The 22,070-nt window shown below is 37.2% G+C and overlaps 1 protein-coding gene across 1 annotated transcript in view; it reads left to right on the top strand.

The window, feature by feature from the left end:
* Window positions 1-22,070, top strand: part of LOC306858201 (staphylococcal nuclease domain-containing protein 1) — a 189,156-nt gene that overhangs the window by 1,029 nt on the left and 166,057 nt on the right. The window contains exons 2-9 of the mRNA XM_079398624.1: window positions 2,059-2,208; window positions 6,310-6,430; window positions 6,540-6,621; window positions 10,766-10,926; window positions 12,902-12,993; window positions 13,380-13,538; window positions 14,833-14,939; window positions 15,300-15,390. Of these exons, the coding sequence (XP_079254750.1) occupies window positions 2,059-2,208; window positions 6,310-6,430; window positions 6,540-6,621; window positions 10,766-10,926; window positions 12,902-12,993; window positions 13,380-13,538; window positions 14,833-14,939; window positions 15,300-15,390 (963 nt within the window). The remainder of the gene's footprint in view (window positions 1-2,058; window positions 2,209-6,309; window positions 6,431-6,539; window positions 6,622-10,765; window positions 10,927-12,901; window positions 12,994-13,379; window positions 13,539-14,832; window positions 14,940-15,299; window positions 15,391-22,070) is intronic.

Below are 22,070 nucleotides of genomic sequence, written 5' to 3' on the forward strand. Positions count from 1 at the left end.
CGTTTATTGACTCAGTCGATTCGTTTAACAGTGTTGCAAAGTGTTTTTACAAATGACAAGAAATCAGGTCTGTTTTTCCCCTAAGTTACATCCTGCCAAGCGTGACAATTATCAGTATATTGTAAGTAAGTGCGAGAGAGTTAATTGCTTGCGGTCAAAAGTCATTTAACACTTTTATAGTTCTCAGTTCCTTCGTCAGGTTCTGAATGCACTGAATAAAGTTGAAGAAAATATGGGTCCCTGCAGTGAATGAATAACTTTCGTTCATAAACACCTGCTCACTCACTAATCAAGCGCAGCCTGTCAAAATGTGGAATGACCTAAGTTACATGAATGGTGTGTTACTACACCTTATTTTTATTTTTTTATTTGAACTTAAGTTCAAAGTTCAGGTGTGTTCTGCTAGTCTGTCGCGCGTGCACTTGAGGAACCGCTCGAGCGCTCGCGTGTGTTTCGGTGTTGCTGTAAAACTCAATGAGCGGCCAGCTTTCTCAGGCCCCCTAACCAGGCAAGGCGCCGCAGTTTTGGGCTGTTTACTTTGTCTGCTATGGCGAGTGAAGGGGGAGCAGATATGAGAAACTGACACGTAGGTCTTTAGCCAACCAAGGACTGTCCATGTAGAAACTCGCGAGAGAGTCTGGAAGTTAACGTTACATGAAAACAGACCGGGACAAGCGTTATTAAAATCAATTATGAGTTTTATTAAGTTTTTACTTAAATCATTTCAGCTGTTGTTGTTATAAAACGGTCACTTAATGTATCCTGGTAACCATAGTTTCCGCCAAAATGCCATCACTGTTATTACATTAAAAACATGCTAGCTTATTGTTAGCCAAAACAATAGAAGAAGCTAAACGTAATAGCAAAAAGCTCTTTTCACTAGTTTGAAGGAGATAGCTTCTGTATTTGACTTTTTATGTTGATTTTATAGATAGAATCCATCATTAAGAATCCCAGATAACTGATTCAGTCAATATTATCAGTTCCATGGGGCTAAGATATCCCCCTAATAAAACTAAATTTCTGACACTTGGTTGAAATGGTTCCCATTGTAAGTTATTGTAAATGAAATGTCATGGCCTGTCTCGTATAGCTTTGATTTTGCCTAAACATGAAATTGCACTGTTTAAAACGAGCAGAGTACTTCCCAGTCTTGCTCAACTCCTTGTTAAATCAAAGCATGGTGGATTTGGGAAATTCATGGATATTTTCCACCCCAGACTGTGGTGACTGTATATTCTTCCATACAGCTAGTAATTAGGCAGGCCTTCTGCTCTCAAGGCTTCCACTTTCTTGTTTTATTAGACATTTAATAAGTTTAGGTAAAGTTTACACAGTCATAACACTGATAACAATTAGTGTGTGTGACATGTGGCTTTGCGTTTGAATAAAAATATTTTTAAACAGGACTGAAGCAGAAATTTATCTATAAATTAGGCTTGTGACTAAAAATGGACACAGAATCAAAGTTATCATTCAATCAGTTGATGTAATAATTTCGTAATAGTGCAGATGTGTCTCAGGAGTTTGGCAATTGATCTGACATGTGATTGGATAAGCCACACCTAGGCTAGATATCTGTAAGAGCGGTGTCTTAAGGCATAAAGCAAGCATGATGAGGCTTGTAAACATTAGTTCTGTCAAACATCTCAGAGAACAAGCACTGATTCAAATGCTAATGCGAATACACATAATCATTGATCTCAGAGTGGCAAGGTCTCACCTGAGTGTTTTAAGTTGTATTTGTTTAGGGCTGCTAAAGCTGAGGCATCATGCTGTGATTAACACAGTAGTGATTGTTTCACCGATGTCATCTTTGGTAAGTGGGTGTAATAGTTGTTCAACTGCTGGCCAAACACAAACAAGCAGGTCCTAAAGGAATTATGGCCTCAGTTCCCTCAGGCATTCAGTGTTTGACTTGCAGATTGATTGTTTGTATCATGCATTGCCTATGCCAGTAAAATTACAACTCTCATCATTATTGACATCATGACTGGAATGATAAACTATTTATAAAACATTATATAAGCACTCACATTGATTTGTTTTTCCTTGCAGGTCTTGTCTGGTTGTGCTGTCATCGTTAGGGGTCAGCCGCGAGGAGGACCCCCTCCAGAACGACAGATCAACCTGAGTAACATCCGAGCCGGAGCTCTCGCCCGTCGCGCAGTTCAGGGTCAACCAGACACCAAGGACACACCAGATGAGGTAAACATCAACCCTGCACAGAGCTGCTCTCTCTGGCCCTTGAATTACTTTTTTTTTTTTTTTTTTTTTTAACATGTTCATTTAGTCTTTTTCTTATTTATCTCTTGTTTACACAGTGAATGTTTTTTTGGGGGGGGTCATGTTAACATAATTAACACAAGTATAATACTATTTTATTGCAAATAAAGCAGCAATTCCATTCACTGAGTTCAAGAGCGCAAAAAAAAAAAATACAAATAAAAAAATGTAATAAATGAAAATCACAGTTTCCTGGGAAATTGATATAAAATGAAAGTTGAGGCCTCTGTCTCTCTTTAGAAAAATGATTTGCACAGTATATACATAGTGTGTGCAAAATATGCTTTTAATGTGTTCAAACTTTAAAAGTGCATTAAAACAGAAATAATACAAAGTCCTTAAACATGGAAAGCAATTGAAATTTTGTATCGGAGTCAAGTTTAATTGTTTTTCCTAAAAGATAAATCCGCTTTGAGAGGGCTGTGGGACGCGAACAGGACAAAGCTAACTCAGAGCATAAAATATATGGTTCTGTTTGGAACTCTTACTACATGTAAAGAACCTTTAAGGAACTGTCGGTTTTTTAGAGTACAGAGGTAAATTACATTTGAAAATCTATTACAAAAGAAAACAGTTGTTTTAAATAATAGTATTACATAGGGCTGTGCGATATATATCGAATGCGATATTGTGTAGCTTGTCAGTCATCTACGTCTCTGTTTAATAAATGCTGCTCCATTTGAAAGCAGGTGATGAGATTTACTTCTAATCACGGAACCGGCTTTACTGATGAGATGCGCATGATCATCGCATTCGATATATCGCACAGCCCTAATATTACAATAGTTTCATAATACATCTCTCTACAATGTGCATAATCAATTGCTAATGCAACAATTTTCATGCTATGTGACTAAATGTCTATCATTAGTTAGTTATTGACAACTTTTTAATTAATTTAATTAATCATAATTTTGAGTTAAAAGCTATGAATAACTTTAGCATGGATATGTTAACTTGCCTATGCTTGAACACTGAGTGTGTGAGAGGTTGACTCTCATTACAGCACACTGTTCTCATTGATATCAATAGATGTGCAGCGTATTTGACGCACTCTAGCGCATAGCATCTGACTCACCGTGGCTTGGGTGGGAGCACTCTGTGTTTCTCTCACACACACAAAGAGAGAGAGGGAGTCTTGCATGCCACGCAGAATTTACATGCAACATGTAAATGGTATTCTTTGTTGTATTTTCCTGTCAAATGATTGAGTTTATTCAGAATTTTTAAGCACAAGCAGAAGCCACTGCCAGTCCCTTCAGTAATGGGTGAATCTAATACACAAACACTTATTACCATCCATGTTTGATTTCAACAGATAAGTGAACGCAGACAGGTTGATTAATATTCATTATCCCAGCAACTCATCTGTAACATCAATAACTTGTCTAGTTTGGCGAGTAAACAAACAAACAAATGACTAGCCAGTGGTGATTTTATTACCATTTTGTGCATATAGGGTTTTAATGACTTTTTACTGTTTTTCCATCAAATTAATGCAGCCTTCATGAGCGCAAGATGCATTTTAAAAAATGTCTTACTGAACTAAAGTTTTTGAATAAGAGGTATGTGCACATCAGACTTAAATTCAACTCAGGCCAGTGTATGCGTTTTGTATTTGTGTCTCTGTCAAACATATTAATTGCAACATCCCTATATTTGGAAAAAAATCTTTAGGCAAACCCGCTTAATCTCAGTTTTGTGGTGCTTATAAGGTTTCTTTTGTTCTAATGATGATGATAATAATAATACATTTTATTTGTAGTGCGCCTTTCTTAAATTCAAAGCGCTACAACGTGTACAAACAAAATAACAAATCAAGCAAGCTACATATCAAAAATAGAATCACAGTAATCACCATAAATTAAAAGCTTTACTAAAAAGGTGCGTCTTAAGAAGTTTCTTAAAAAGTCCAGGGAAGCAGCATTCCTAATAAACGCAGGTAATAGGCACTTAGGAAAAAGCCCTCTCCCCATGTTTTTTAATTTACAATGAGGCTGATACAAAGAGAGACAACCAGCGGAGTGGAGAGTGCAAGAAGGAGTGGAAAGAGTGACCAAGTCACTAATGTAATATGGGGCCAGCCCATGCCCTGCTTTATAGGTTAAAATCACAGTTTTAAAATCAATTCGGGATTGAACCAGGAGCCAATGAAGTTGCTGGAGCACTGGGGTAGTGTGATGGCGTGAGGATGTATAAGTCAAAAGTCGTGCTGCTGAGTTTTGTACAGTATATATTGCAACCTCTTAACAGAACTTAATCGAGCCGTGATGTGATGAAGGCATGAATAAGCCCCTCAGCATCAGGCCTAGAGAGAAAGGGTCTAATGCGAGCAGTGTTACGCAGATGGAAAAACGCTACTTTAGTTATATGTTTGAAGTGAGAATTAAAAGTCAGCTGAGCATCAAAAATCACAGCTAAATTACGCACCTGGGCAGAAGGAGATATTTGGGTATTGTCAACCGAAAGTTTAAAATTACTGCACCTATTAACATTAGACAGAGTGCCAATTAATACAATTTTAGTTTTAGAACAATTTGGCTTCAAAAGTTGTTTCATCCATGCCTTGGTTTCCAGCAAACAGGCAGAAAGAGTCGAAGAAGAAGTGGAATCGGGCTAATATAAATCTGGGTGTCGTCCACGTAACAATTGGCGCTTTTCCACTGCATAGTACGGCACGGCACGGCACAGCACGCACGGTTCAGTACAGCTCACTTTTGGCGGGTTTTCCACTGGGAGCAGTACCTGGTACTTTTTTTAGTACCACCTCGGCCGAGGTTCCAAGCGAGCCGTACCGTTACCAAAACGTGACGTGTAAACTCTGCTGATCACTGATTGGCCGGAGAGAATCATCTCTGCCTGCGTCATTGAACTTTCAGCACGAGACACAACAGACCTGCTAGATTTAAATTAGCACAGCCAGTGAAGGAAGGAACGCAACCGTTTTGAATGAGCGCACCTTTTTTAAACAACCAAAAAATGGCTGTTTCGTTGTCTGTTGAGGAAGTACAGATGTTCCTCTCTTTGATAGCCGAGGAGCGGATCCAGCGAGAGCACGATGGAGCGATGCAGAATTAAGAAGTTTTTCAGGAGTCACGGCAGTGGAGGCGGCACAACTATAACGACACGTGAATAATCCCGCCCACTCTAAAGCGGTACTAAACTGCAGTGTGGAAACACAAAACGAGCCGAACTAAGCCGTGCCTAGCCGAGTCGTACCACGCAGTGGAAAAGCGCCAAATGATAGCCCAGGCCATACTTCTGAATAATCTGCCCGAGAGGCAGCATATAAGCACTAAATAAAACAACATTAATATTAATTAACTATATTAGTTAACGAACAATATTTATGTAGTATTTTATTATTCATAGTTAATATTAAGTTCAAAATGTATTAATTACATTAAAATTTAAAGTTGTATCTGTTAACATTATTTAATGTACTGTGAACTAACATGAAAATTTTTACTAACACTAACAAAGATTAATAAATGGTGTAAAACTATTTTGTTTATTGTTGGTTCATGTTAGTTAATGCATTAACTAATGTTAACAAATGAGACCTTATTGTAAAATGCTACCAATAATTTTAACGCCTAATGTAGCATTGCTTTTTTATCAGTAATGTTGAATTTTGCTGTTGGATCTACATTGTGAATGAACTGGTAAAATGCATACCTTGAATGCAGTGTTAGTCACTTTGGATAATAGAGAATCTCACATCTGCCAAATGCATAAAAAATAAGAATTTGAGAAAAATAAATGTTTAGACAATAAGCCACTTAAGTCTGTACGTTCTGCTTCATGCTGTTTCTAAAATCACTGTTTCGCTTTGCATCTTGAGACCTTTTTCCTTAGTAATAAATCCATTATGTTTCTAAACCTTGAATTCATCACTTTTTTTTTTTTTACACTTTTGTTAGGACATTTTCATTCTCTCGAGTGAATAGAGGCTCTTTTTAGTAGCTAATGCATATCCTCCATTGCTGAATGGCTGTAAATAGCTGTGTGTGTGCTTTGCAGCCATGGGCTTTCCAGGCACGAGAGTTTTTGCGCAAGAAGGTAATCGGCAAAGAAGTCTGCTTCACCGTGGAGAATAAAACCCCTCAAGGCAGGGAATACGGCATTGTCTACCTGGGAAAAGGTGAGTGGTGTTTATGTTCACCAAAAAGATTCTCAGTGCGACAGTGCTGATCTGAAATGTGAGTGTTTATTGTAGTGCTGTTATAGTAACACACTTGATCTCTCCAAAGACAACTCAGGAGAAAATATCGCAGAGTCCCTGGTGGCCGAAGGTCTTGCCACAGTTCGCAGAGAAGGCATCAGAGGAAACAAGTAAGAACCCTGCGTGGTTGTTGTTTTTTTTTTTTCTTTTTTTTTCTTTTCCCCAAGCGTTTAACCACTGGTGTCAGTACGGTTCTTGCACCTATTGTCAAGCCTTCACAATGCCGGCTATGTTTTCCACTTCAGCTGAGATAATTGGTATCGGAACAGTGGTTTAATTGTAAAAACCCATTATTTGTCCTGCAGGGGGCAATGTTTGCCTTTAATGAAATTACTTTAGACTTTCTCTGGCTTTATTGCTTTTCATATTTCTCCGTTTGATCTCTCACTCCCTCTTCTGGTCACATCATCTCATTACACGTCCTGTCTATCCACCCTTCTCCCTCTGGCTTGAAGCAATGTAATATTGTCCTAAGCTTTTGGGACTTAATGATGCGTACGCGGGCCGCTCTGTGAAATGGCCCTGAACAATTGCCAGTGGAATCGGTTTGCTTTAGGCTCATTTTCCCCACAGGAGACGGTGGTGTTAGACCCACTGTTCTCTCCACAGCCCCTGAACAGTCTTCTCATTAGCCGGGCCTGCTGTGGCCCATCACAGCCCACTGGATCAGCTATCATAATCTCCAAAGGAGTCATGTTTAAACCTGGGCCGCGCTCTGCCCACCAGCTCTCAATTAGGCACAGCTGAGCTGGGAAGGATGCCCACTCCTCTCCCTGACATGCTCTCGCTCTGTCTTTTGAAAAGATGAAGGAAAATAAAACTTTACAAGACAAAGACAGCTTAAGATGGCTGCTGAGATTTGGCAGCCCCTTATTTCCTGTAGTTAAAATTTATGAAGGCTTAGATAATTGGAGCTTTGGGCTTGTCATTTAATAGGCAGAAGGCGACTTTTCTTTGCCATTTGCTTTACCAGCCTCGCCGGTTACTACATGAGTGAGTTTTTAAGTAAGAGTCAGGTATTAACAGCTGTCCTGTGTCTTGTCATCTTGCATGTTGGAAAAAGAGGGCCGATGAACCCAGATGGCTGGTTTGAATATTTTGAGCTTTGTGTCTGTGTCCATTAGACGTGGCAGTGTCCTAGTCTCCCTTGAGCCTGCAGTCTGTTTACTGACCATCTGAAGAATATTGCACATAAAACTGGAAATTTTCACAAGGGTCCGTGAAATTGCCTGACTACAGCGCAACTTCTGGGAATTGATGTGTACAGGTTTTTATCAGTCCACCTGGAAACAAAATCCAGTTTGCAAGGAATAAGGTGGACTGTCAGAAATTATTAGATGAATAACAAATCAGTTATTTAAAAAAATTGCTTGGTTAGTGGCTTTTAATATTTAAAATGCATTCAGAGTTTTATTTTCAAGCACAAAGCAAGTAAACTAGATACTCGCATACATTCTCCATTGTTTATAGTGGTTTCTGTACAACCGCCCACTGAGATTAGATGTTATTGATTTCAAATCTAGTATAAAATCCAAGCAAACTGTGGTTGGCCTCTCAGAAGGTCTATCCAGTGTTGTTATTAGCCCCTTTCACACAGTAATACCAATAAATTGCCGTAAAATTTCCGGAACGACTTTACCGGTAAATTAAAAAATGCGCTGTTCACACAGGCAAAGATATTCCATCTTTTTTTCCGGAAAAGCACCATTCACACATGCATTCCAAAATACTGGTAAATTCTGTGACATCATTAACCTCCAAATGGCTGCGCTTGTATTTGTAAACATGGAGGGGTATATGCGGTCACTCTTTTTGTTGGTTTAATTTTTTTCAAACTTTCGCATTCATGCAGCTGCTTTTTTCCCAGTGACATCATAATAGACTACTACAAACCAGTGCTTAATTTGTAAATTTCGAGGTCCTGGAACAAAGCGGGGTGATGGATTCGGTACGTGATTAGAGGAGGGAGAGGTAACGGAGCATTCAGTCGATCACATTGGTGGGCCAGCTTAAGTGATTAACAGAGTGCATCAGCTGCTTTTATTAGGGTTCGTACATGGAAAAACCTGAAAAAGCCATTACATTTTGAAACAGCAATTTCCAGGCCTGGGGGAAAAAATAATAAAAAAATAATGGAATTTTCTTTCACAAATCTCTGTAATAGAGTTATAATTAATCATGTCCAGAATTTCATGGGGGATTGTGTATATTACATAGTTTTACTCATCCCCGCAGCTTTCAAGTTTATAATGAGGGAAATTCCTGCAAACATTTATAGATAGCAAGTAGCCTAGGTTATATGAGTAAATAAATTCACACAAACTAGCAGATTAAATCAGTCATTTGAAAACCGCATGAGTGATTCAGCTGGACTGCGTCTTCTCTCTTTTACTCTCTCAAAGCGGCTTCACATCAGCGCATCTCATCTGCAATGAGCTGCTGCTGCACACTGATCCAAGACTTTTGCACACATTTCGGGACAGTTGACAGAATTGTCACTTGCTTAATCGGGTCATTGTTGCATCATCACAAAAATGTATAATTTGCACGTCCTTTTAAGTCAATCAGTACTCGCGCGCTCCACATGCGGTTTCAAGGCTGAGCGCTCACAGTCACATCCAAAGCCGCCTATAGCGAGTATCGTATTGAGTTATTTTTCGTAGTGTGTTGTTGAGCTTAAGTGGCCAAATACACACACAATTATGTAAAAATGGCTGTCCTAGCGAGTATCCAGGTTTTTTCTTAAGTAAATGTGAACAGTTGAGAAAGAAAACGCATGTGTATAGGCTACACAGAGGTCTGTGCGACGGACATGGGCAGATACATGGGAAAGTGTGGAGTGAATGCGTCATCTGCGTCAGAATGTTATGATTGGCCCGGAGTAGACGTCTTATGTCAGCGCGTTCTGAACTCGTACATGCTCATACCAGTAATTTTCCTTCTGCGGTCACACACAGCAGAATTTCGGCAATTTACTGGTAATGCTACAACTTCTCATACCGGTAAATTGCCGGAACAAATTTACCGGTATTTTTGAAAAGGTCCTGTTAACACATGATCTCTTTACGGCAATTTACCGGTAATTTTCTGGAAAACTCTGTATGTGTGAAAGGGCTTCTTGTTAACTAAAACTGTTAAAAAAATAATTTTGCATTAATTGAAATAAAGCTGAAATTATAAGGGTTGCCTTGGCAACTAACTGAAAGAAAATAAGTTTAAATACTAAAACTGACACAAAAATAATTTAAAACTAAAGAGAGAAAAAACAATAAAAATGACAAAGCAAAATTATTGAAACTTAATTACAATGAAATCTAAAAATGTATAAATAAAAGCCAATTCAAAATATTAATAATTACTGTAATACTATGTAAACAAAACAAAAATAACACTCTTCCTGAAGGTGTGCAGAGTGACAGCATTGGGTGTTCATTTCTTGTGTCGATTTTTTTTATAGCTTAAATACATTTAAAAGAATTTAAGTATAGAGAAACACCAATTAGAAATTCAGAATGCGTGCTCGTCCACTTTAGATATGAGATATATCTAAAAGACACTTTCAATCTTGTCTTTTCATCTGGTTTCAGTGAGACATGAATAAATTGAAAATTCAATTATCATTATATGTTTTAATATTCAATCGCTGCCATTGCACCATCAAAAGTCCCATAATTCATAATTTAATTCTAGAATTTAGTTTGTTGTCCGAGCCAAGACATTAAAGGAAGGGCTGATACATCATTGACAGAGTCGCTGGTCAGACTTGGTCTTTAATTAATGAACTTTCAACACCCACGTTTTTTTTTTCGCACCAAAAAAAAGTTTTCATCATAGATTCTGATTCATCTCTCTCTCGTTCGTTCTGTCTGTCTGTCTCGCCTCTTTAAGTCTGTTCATTATTAAGGCCAGCGCTATTTAAACTGATAGAGCCTTATTAAAAAATCTGACGAGTGTCTGCCGTGGTCAGACTGTTTAATTCCCCTTAAAGATAATGATGGCTTTTAGAACAACAGAGGAATTAATTGAAACATGTGTTGGCTTTTGATAATGAACTCATTTGAAGAGCTTATCAAGCGCTCCGAAAGGGGCAACTCTTTGTGAGAGACCTCTACATCTGTTGCTCAGTGCATTGAAGTCTGGAGAGGAAAGAAAGGAGGGCTAAAATTATCTTGCGTAGTTTTTGGCTCTCCGGACTCTTGTGGTAAACTCTTTGGTCTGTAATTTGATATTTACTGGACTTTCTGTGTGTTTCAGTCCTGAGCAGGCTAGACTGTGTGATTTGGAGGACCAAGCCAAGGCTACTAAAAAGGGTCAGTGGTCTGAGGGTGGAGGCTCACACACTATTCGAGATCTGAAGTATACCATCGAGAACCCTCGCAACTTTGTGGACTCCCTCCACCAGAAACCAGTCAATGGTAAGAAGTGATAGAGTTTGTAGATCATGTATTGTACTCTTGAGGGCCAGTGCACACCAATGCTGGGAAAAACATCTGTAGTATTCTAGATCAAGTTCAAATTTCATATTCATGAATGCAAATTTACTAATAAACAACCTGATTTTAATGAGTGAAGAAAGGAGTACTATTAAAGCTTTAAATATTTGCAAGTTTTGAAATATCTATCTATCTATCTATCTATCTATCTATCTATCTATCTATCTATCTATCTATCTATCTATCTATCTATCTATCTATCTATCTATCTATCTATCTATCTATCTGTGGTTACAATTTAATTCATTTTTTTTACTTTGATAAAGTTGGGCCTTATGTAATGTTTTATTTTTTTTCTTAAAGACAATTAAATATTAGTTAATAAATAAATATTAATTCATATTAATATTATTTTTGTCATATAATGAGAATTTGGAATTTAATTTACAAAGAGAAAATGGATCATCATTAGTATTATTACAAATCAACATAAATATTGTGAATTGTTAATCATATTAAACTTAAATGATCGACTTGCTTAATGTAATATTTTAAATATAAAAATATTTAATTAATTTTTAAAATAGGATGTTTATTTTTTTAAATAATACCTAGTGTACAATAAAATGAAGTAATAATAATAATAATATAATTGAATTGAACAAAAAGAAAAAAGTCACACCGGAGGTACCGGAGCCATGTTTAGGGAGCACAATATCATAAAGACTTCAGGGAGTTTTACAGGGTGTTTTCTTTTCACCCAGAACGCTCAAAATTATGCTGTGCATTTTCTTCAGACAAAAGCTGAAATTACACGCATTAAAGCACTCCATTCTCTCTGGTGTAATGTCTCACTCTTCTTCCAGAAGCCCTTTTTTTCTCTTCACAGCTCTGCACACAGTTCGTTTCTCCTATTTAAACTGAATACTAACCCTGATGAGAGTTAACCTCCATCAGAGGGCTAGCCAGCTCACTGCAAATGAACAACTGAGCCATTAAATGCTATAGAAATGTGCCTCATTTCCCCTCTTCACTAACAAGCTTATTAGATGCTAATCAGAAGTCAAAGTTGCGACATTGTTCGTAATATTGAATTTAAACACACTTGGCCACATGACCCTTACCAGCGTGGCTGTGATTCACCTTCTTATCAAATTATTTCACAGCTCTCACTGTGCAGTTATGCCAAGTGATTTTTAAACATGCCAATTTGTTGTTCTCTTCAAAAGTGAGCACCATGCAGAACTGGAGAGGCCTGTTTACATACTGGCAGCTACCCACATGCTGTGACACTACGTGAACTTTCTGTGAAGTGGGCTGACAATTTGAATTTGAAAAACAAAGTTAGAATCAAATTAACATGCTGAATTGTCTTAGCTTTAACTATTACAATAGTTGAAGAGAGTTCATCGTGCTGTAATTCATCATTTTATCACCAGTGTGTTAATTAAACGATGTTTAATTTTGTACGCTACCTTTCAAAAGTTTGGGGTCAGTGAGATTTTTATGCATTAAACTGATCAATAATTTATAATGTTACAAAATATTTATTTTGCATAAATGCAGTTCATCAAAGAATTCTGAAAAAAAAGATCACTGTTTCCACAAAATTGTTCAGATATTTTAAAAATAACAAAATTAGGGTACTAGAATTTTTTTTTTTTTTTGAAGCATCATGTTACACCGAGGACTGGCGTAATGACTGCAGAAAATTCAGCCTTGCTATCACAGAAATAAGAATTTAATAGAAAAATTAGTTTAAATAGTAATTTTCTTATTGTATTTTTGATCAAATAAATGCAAAAAGAAAGTTTTTTTTTCAAAATGTTAGTGTTACTAACCCCTTTTGATTAGTACGGTTATTTTAATTGTGTGAATCAGAAGCCAAAACCAGATTACACTTTCAAGTTTTGTCCTTCATTAACTCTTTCTATATTTTTCTTATACACTCACACAGCCATTATTGAACATGTGCGTGATGGCTGCATGGTACGGGCGCAGCTTCTGCCTGACTCCTATCTGGTGACAGTCATGCTGTCTGGAATCAAGGTGAGTTTCAGTCCTTCTCTATGTAACGCTATGAATAAAAGAAACCCAATTTCTTTCAGCAGAAACCTTGAGACCAAGATTTCTCAGGATTCCCCAGCTGCTTATTAGTTCATCTCTTGATGGGTAGCCTTGAGAGATTCCCTCTAGGTTTTCTTAGACCAGACCTGTTCCATGAATTCAGTAGACCATCTTACTGCTTAATCTTGCTAATCATGAAAAAATGAACTCCATAACTGTGCTAAATTAAATGTGGTCAAACTAGAGTTTTCGCTCCTTTTCAGGAAAGGGTTGAGTTTGTTTTTCTGGGGTTTGTTTCTTAGTATTTCCCAGTAGATTTCAGAGAATGTATATTTTCTGTAATGTTTATGAAAAATCTGTGTGTCCAGTGCCCTACGTTTAAACGGGAGGCAGATGGCAGCGAGACCGCTGAGCCCTTTGCAGCAGAGGCAAAGTTCTTCACAGAGTCCAGGCTTCTTCAGCGAGATGTGCAGATCATTTTGGAGTCTTGTCCCAACCAGATCATTCTGGGGACCATCTTGCACCCGGTATGAAGCCACATCAGACGTGTTTTCTGATTGATCTCTCTAATAACTGCAGTTGAACAGGAGTGTAAAGCATTTGAGCTTTTTGAGTGTTCCTCCTGTTTCATATTTAGGCTAGATCAATTGTTTCGATCCAAAATCTTAAAGTGTGTGAGATGGATTTTCTCGGTTGGAAAACCTGGCAAGCAATACTGGGAGAATTTATTTGTTTTGATTTTGTTTGTTTTTTGCTTCTCTTTGCTTTTCATTTTGTTTTGCTTTTTGCTTTTTGTTTTGTTTTTTCCTTTACTTTTGTTGCATTGAGTACATGATAGCCTACAGTTTTTGTTTGCTTTTTGTTTTCAAAGTGACAAACAATACTGGGAGAATTAATTAGTTTGAATTAGTTTTTTTTTTGTTACTGTTTTTTTGCATTGGTTTTCGTTTTGTTTTGCTCAGTTTTTTTGCTATTTTTTTGTCTTTGTCGCATTGAGTACATGATAGCCTAGCGTTTGTCTGTTTTTTGTTTGTTACCTGATATAAATAAATTGTCACTGAATGTTTAGTTTTCAGCCAGCATACATGGTTTTTAACATTCCACACACAAACCACAATGACTGTCAAAACTAAGTACTTCAGGGACAGGAAGCACACCGGTTTTGATACCCCATCAGAAGTAATACTATTTTTTTAAGTGAACATAGTGCCCTCGAGCAATTATTCAAGACAAGTAAACAGTCAGTTAGAATATGTAAGAACAAAGAAATGCTACCAGCTGTAGAACAAAATAAAAATAGATAAAAAATCAATAGATTAAAAGATGTAAATGAAGTAAACATTGCTGAGATATTTAACAACAATATAAAGCATTCAAATAAACTTGAGTGAAATACTGGTACTTTTGATATCCCTAGTGCGTATAATGCAAACACCAAGGCTGTAATCAGTAATGCATGCTGTGGCAATGTGGGAAGATCTACAGGTTCAGACTTTAATATATTATGCGTGTTTATTGTATTGGCCCTTCACTGCCAAGAATCATTGATAAATTAATTCACTTTGAAACCACATGTATAAAGCCTTCTCATGTCATTGATCTTGTTAATCAGAGTGTCACACATAATCCATTTCACACAATGTTCAATGCTCATGAACAATATTATACACAATAACCTTAGTGGTTTCTTTCTGTTGATAATGCCAGCAAAGCGTCTCACTGTCAGTCTGTAGGCTTCCCCTGTCCTCTCTCCCAGTTTCTGGTAAATTTCTTTGCTAACATGATATCCTTATGTGTATGTCTTTTGTTTGGTCATTACAGAACGGGAACATCACAGAGTTGCTGTTGAAGGAAGGCTTTGCACGTTGTGTGGACTGGTCCATGGCTGTGTACAGCCAGGGGGCAGAGAAACTCAGAGCAGCAGAACGGTCAGTGCTTGTCAGCCCTAGTTCACTATGCATTTCAAATACGCCTGGCATTTTGGCTGTTGGATCAGACTGAGCAGCTTGTTAAATGGTTTAGACTATCTCGAGTTGCTCTTACTTCATGTTTCAGCAGAATAGTTTAGCAGATGTGGCAACTTATCACACAGCCGTTCAAGAACACCTGCCCTGATGCCCACCTGCTGGCTTACTGAAGCATTAGACACAATCACAATGAAATATGATAGGAGCACACGAGGTTGTGTCTTTAATCCAATTAAGTGCATATGCGGCTGTCCTTTATGCAGTGCTTCATTTTGGTGAAATGCCTTATATCTCTCTCTCTCTCTCTCCAAAACCCTGCAGCTCAGCAAAAGAGCGTAAAGTGAGAATCTGGAAAGACTATGTTGCTCCCACAGCCAATCTGGACCAGAAGGACAGACAGTTTGTAGCGAAGGTGAGTTTTTGTTCTCACTTACTTTTTCTGTTTCAATCCTTGCAGCCTTAATAGTGAAAAAAACAAAAACAAAACAAAAAACACAGAATCATGATATAAGGGTCAATGACATGATGCTGGCTTATTAATTTATCCTGCATATTTGTCCAGAATTATCCATTCATTCTAAAATAAATCAAAATAATGAACGGCAAAATGAAAACAAAAAGCCTCATTAAAAGCCCTACTTTTTATTTTTGATGATCTGTTACAGTGAAATGTCATATGGACGAAATTATTGGTTGCTCCTTATGTTTAATTACAACGTCAAAATATTATAAGTAGTGTAGCGCAAGCAACAACAAAACTTAGCATAAAATAAGAAATTATATCATAGAGAGGACCCCTGAGGACCCTCATGACTTTATCATCCTAACATTTTAGATAAATTGACTTTTTTTGACATAGCAAGGTTAGTTCTGGTTGTAAAATGTCCGAATTGATTCATATTTATGAGTGCATTCATATTTAATTTTATTTCTTCATTTATTACTTTTTTTGGAAATAATTAAATGACATTGATAATTCAGGTTTTAAGAAAAGAAAAAAATATTACATTTTACTTAATAGCTTCATCACATGACATTTTTGAGTCATGAATTTGAAAGGATTTGTGCTTCAAATCCAAATGAAACCAACATGAATGCAAGGAAGAACAATGTAAGATCTTGGTACGTTTTAACCTACATTTTTATTTATTCTTTGTTCTTGCTATTGACCCACAAAACAAGCCGTCAGAAATCTGAACCGTCACACCACTAATTTCTTATATAGATGGTGTTGCAGTTCTGAACTCTTCAAAAGTGCTTCTGATGTTTCTCACTAAAGGTCAAAACCTGTTGATCTAAACTCAGCTCTTGAGCCCTCCAGCCAAACCTTTGATCTTTAGACATTAGGCTTTTTTCACTTAGAACATCTAAAAATAACATGAGAAGTCTGCAGAGTTTAGGTCGACGCTTCCAGACCAGCAAAGCATGACATTTCACCAGCTGAGTCCCAACATGATAACAAATGACCGTTTCCACTCTGTCTTCTCTTCAAACTCCTTCATAACGGAGGCTTCTGAAGAATATTTGAGCACCACTGTCTCTTAAAGTGCTGACTGCGGTTGACGTACTCGTCTCCCTGACGCCTTGTTCTCTATTGTGTCTGTCAGCGAGGCAGGTCTTTCAGGTCTCAGGTGTTTCATTTCATTTTGCATACTCTGTAAAGTCAGCCTTGGGCCGCCTCAGCGCTTCTGTTCAGCTGCAGCCTTCAGCATTCCCCTTGCTAAATTACCGCTGAATATCTGCTTTTGCATCCCTGACCTAGAATGCACGAGGAAAGAATAAGACAACGATACCTTTTAAGGGTTATTTGCTTTTCTCGCATGTTAAAAAACAGTTAAAGGGTTACTCCACCCCAAAATGAAAATTGTCATCAATCATTTACCCCCATGGCGTTCCAAACCCGTAAAAAAGCTTCGTTCGTCTTCGGAACACAATTTAAGATATTTTTGATGCATTCTGATAGCTCTCTGACCCTCCCATAGACAGCAATGTAATTAACACGATCAACGAAAATAAATCTTATATGCTCACCAAGACTTTGATAAATTAAATAAAAACAGTAGCATTGCATAATATTATAAAATAAAAATATATTTTATTATACAGGGCCCTCAAAAAGTATTGGAACAGTAAAGTCAAAATTGCTCTGTTGGCTGTGGAGTCAAGACATTTACAAATATGATTAAAAGATGAATATGAGACAAAACTACAGAATGTCACATTTTATTACTGGGTGATTCAACTAGGGCTGCAACTAACGATTATTTTGATAATCGATTAGTTGGCGATTATTCTTTCGATTAATCGGATTAAAAAAATATTGACCAAAAAAAACACTATTCCACATTCTGCCCAATGTCCTTCAAACAAACGTGACAACTGAATGCTATGAAAACATACAGTGCTTAATTTATTAGACCACTTAGCATAATAAAGAGAAAACATATTTTAGAAATTTGTCAAAAATTTGTTTAAATTTAAAAATGTTATTGTCATTTATTGGACATAATAATAAAAAATGTCCTCATAACAGCTTGCATTCTTGCTGGTATTGTTTATGTACTTTTTGACTGCAATTGGGTATCGCGAAAAATAAATACTCAAATAAAAAATACAAGAAAAAATAAGTGCTCTGGTTTTCTTTCATAGATAACAGCAATAATGATATTATAGCATTAAAAATAGCCTACTACTGTTACTAAAGAGCTTACACATATTGGAGTACTAACCAGTACAGAAAGCCGAAAAATTATTTTGGTTATCACCAATACTGTTACTTTAGAGCAGCAGTGGCACAAACCTTACATAAACACATTGTTAAACTTACATAAATTTGTTAAGCATTGTAAAAATTGAATATAGTTTAAACCTCTATTAAAAATTAAAATAATAAAGATAATAATAAAGAGGAATAAAAACACAAACTCAGTGTTAACCAACAGGTAAGAGTAATGTTCTGCAGGAACTACTTTGATCACAGTCACCTCGTCATTTCTTTATCCTGTAAAAGGCCGTTATGGAGCGTCTCATGTTTATATTCAGACAGACAATTACACGCTGTTATCCCTTTAAAGTTCCTACTCTCATAAAATATTTTAATTTATTTTAAACCTTAAATTAACTTTCAACAACAGATAATTCAGCACAATGGATATGTTTGCGCTGAAAAGCCTATTAATTGTCTCCCTCTCTACTGTGTTCTGTCCGTCTGACGCGCGTGCGCGCGCCCGCCGCGCCGGCGCTCATTCGGTATTTTAAACTTAACACAGACTGTCAGGACGGACCTTTATGCAAAAATGGAAATGATCGCGTGAATTTGTGGCATTTATAGATAAGGATATGACCGTAAACTGAACGTTTTTGCGCTGAGGACACACACGCATCTGTCAAAGCGCCTGACAGGGCAAGCCATTACTCTTATGCATTAACTTAAAGCTTAAAATAAAGAATTATCATGTTTTGGGCAGCTTGGATCACGTGCTTCTCCGGCAGAATCTCATTCTGTTTCCTCCACTATTTTTAGATGCATTTTGTCCATAGAAATGCATTATTCAGTGCCGTAATTTGACTAACCAGCTGAAGTTGGACGTGCACTGTGGGCAGACCCGATTAATCGATCATGAGAATCGTTGTCGATGATTTTCATAATCGATAATAATCGATTTTATCGATTAGTTGTTGCAGCCCTAGATTCAACACACATGTTTTAGCAGCTAAGAAGTTCAGCACTTTTAGAGTTTCATCCCTCTATCTGATGTGAGCATAAGTATTGGAACAGTTCCCTCACAGGTCTTTCTAAGTGATCAGTTGTGTCCTGTTACATTAATTATTCAGATATTAAAAGCAGGGAATGTGTCGTATCAGTTATATCCTTTACTTCTGTGTTCTGAATCTTGCATTCGACGATGACACACACAAACCAGGATGAAGATGAGGGAGCTGACTTTGAGAGAAAAGCAAGCAATTTGGATGCTAAAAGAAAAGAGGAAGTCAATTAGAGCTATAGCAAAAACAAAGGGCATGGAGAAATAAAGAGTTTGGAAACCACCAGCGACCAACAATGACCTGATAGGCTGAGAAAACAACAGTAGCTGATGACAGACAAATCATAAAAGCTGTGAAAATGAACCCTAAAAGACATGTCTGTAAAATCACCAACAACTTCCAGAAAGCTGGGGTGATGCTCTGACAATCTACTGTCCTCAGGAGACTTTGACACAGAATTACAGATGCTACACAGCAAGATGCAAACCTCTGACCAGCACCAAAAATAGAAAGGCAAGATTAGAGTTTGCAAAAAAGCACAAAGGTGAGCCAGAAGAGTTTTGGAACTGTGTTTATGGACCGATGAGACAAAGATGAACCTTTATCTAAGTGATGGGAAAGCAAAAATGTGGAGAAAAAAAGGGAACTGCAAATGATCCCAAGTATACAGCCTCATCTGTAAAGCATGGTGGAGGTGGTGTCATGGCATGGGCATGCATGGCTGTCTCTGGAACAGGCCCGCTCAACTTTACTGATGACTTAATGTATGATGACAGTAGCAGAATGAATTTGGAAGGGTACAAAACCATCTTGCCTACCAATATTCAAGAAAATGCCACCAGATTCATTGGGAAGTGCTTCATATTGCATCAGGTCAATGACCCAAAACACCCTGCCAGTTCAGTGAAGGAATTTATAAGGGCAAGGAAATGGAAAGTCTTAGATTGCCCAAGTCAATCTCCAGATTTAAATCCGATTGAACATGAATTTCACCAGCTGAAGAGTAAAGGCAGAAACTCCCCAAAACAAGCAACAATTGGAATTGGCTGCATTAAAGGCTGGGAAAAGTATTTCAAAGGATGAGACCAAGAGTCTGGTGATGTCTATGGGTCACAGACTCACTGCTGTGATTGTGCACAAGGGATCTGCAACTAAATAATAGCTTTTAATCTTTTATATCTGCCTTATGTTCAACTGTTCCAATACTTATGCTCACATCAATGAGTGGGATGAACTCTAAAAGTGCTGTTCTTTTTATTTGGTAAAACATGTATGTGTTGAAACGACTAATAATAAAATATGACATTCTGTAGTTTTGTCTCATATTCATCTTTTAATCATATTTGCAAATGTCTTGACTCCACAGCCAACAGAGCAATTTTGTCTTTACTGTTCCAATACTTCTGGAGGGCACTGTATATATTATTATATTATAAAATACAAATAATATTATAAAATAAACGTATGATGGCAAAGATGAATTTTTATCAGCTATTACTCTAGTCCTTCGGAAATCATTCTAATACGCTGGTTTAGAGGTCAGTAAACATTTGTTACATTTATTAGTATTGAAAAAAGTTATGCTGCTTAATATTTGTGGAAACTGTGACTATTTCATGATTATTTGATAAATAGAAAGTTAAAAAGAACAGCATTTATTTTAATTTCTTCAGATTTTTTTGAAATTGTTAATACCTTTTACTATTGCTTTTTGAACAATTGAATGCATCCTAGCTGAATAAGTGTTGATTTAAAAAGAAAACTTCTTTCTGAAATGACTTAAATTCTTGCTGATACCAAACATTTGAATGGTAGTGGTTCTGATTAATGTGCACAAATATTTACGTTATTTAATAGAAAAAAAACAAACAAAAAAAACTTTTACTCTGCTTCTGAAATGACTTTGCTTTTTAAGTGACAACTATGTCATGCAGGTGGCAACAAATAATGGTAAGCTAAAGTAAAAAGTAAAGTCGTGATGTATTGTCAAGTATGGTGACCCATACTCGAAATTGGTGCTCTGCGTTTAACCCATCCAAGTGCACACACACAGCAGTGAGTAGTGAACAAATGCACACACACACACACACACCGTGAACACACACCCGGAGCAGTGGGCAGCCATGCTGCAGCGCCCGGGGAGCAGTTGGGGGTTCGGTGTCTTGCTCAAGGGCACCTCAGTCGTGGTATTGAGGGTGGAGAGAGCGCTGGACATTCACTCCCCCCACCTACAATCCCTGCCGGCCGGGGACTCGAACCCGCAACCTTTCGATTACGAGTCCGACTCTCTAATCATTAGGCCACGACTTCCCCTGTATGTTACTGTATGTATGCATTATTTTAAGTAAAGTAAAATATTGCTAACCATGGATAAAATCTTTTTTGTGTGTTTCAGTTAGAAATGCATTACATTATGGTCTATGAATGCTATTTCACGTTGACTTTAAGATTTAAGAAGAATGTGTTGGGTTACTTTTTTGCAGTGGCTGTGCTGATATGACCACATCAGTAAGGCTTGTTAACTTTGTTTAAACCGCTGCCGTCTGGTCTTAATTGACATGTTGACACTGTGTGCTCTCTCCTAAGTCAGCAACTGTGCTTTTGCAGAAAGTTTCTTCATTCTCCTTAAAGTAAGGTTGTTTCACTGAACTTCAAGACCTTTAAAATATTCATGTTTGGCCTTTGGTTATGTAAAGGTGTTGCACTGCAATCTGCTTACAGAATTAGTTTCAAAATCCGCAGACACAAAAGTGTGTTTTTTGCTTGAGTCAGAAAATACCAGAAGTGAAGAATAAAACATTTATATGAGCTTTAGCTTGCCTCAGATCTCTCTGAGCAGGGAGAGAAAGAAGATATACTTTGAAATTGTGCGCGTGTGTGTTTAAGTAAGTGTGTGTGTGTGTGTGCGAGAGAGAGAGACTCAACAGAAAAAGCTACTGACAAAGGCAGAATGGCAAGTATTTGTAAGCTGTTTCTGTGTCCTGGAATACAGTTCTAGAGGTTTTCATTGGTTTGCATTTCCTGTGTGCAAAGTGAATCTCTTTTTTTCTTGTTTTTTGCTTAGTTAAATTTAGTTTAAGTTTAATTTAAAGATGATTTGGAAACTATAAACGATCTGTAAGTAGATCTATCTACAGAAATTACAATTTTTACATAAAGATTTAGAGTTCCAATGTAAATAGCATGGTACATGCACTACCGTTCAAAAGCTTTTTATTCCTCAGGATGATTTTTTTATTTTTTTTAAGTAATACTTGTATTTGGCAAGGATGCAATAAATTGATCAAAAGTGAGTACAGACATGTATAATGTTGCACAAGATTTATA

This window comes from Barbus barbus, assembly GCF_936440315.1.
Source record: "Barbus barbus genome assembly, chromosome: 39".
NCBI classification, from domain to species: domain Eukaryota; kingdom Metazoa; phylum Chordata; class Actinopteri; order Cypriniformes; family Cyprinidae; genus Barbus; species Barbus barbus.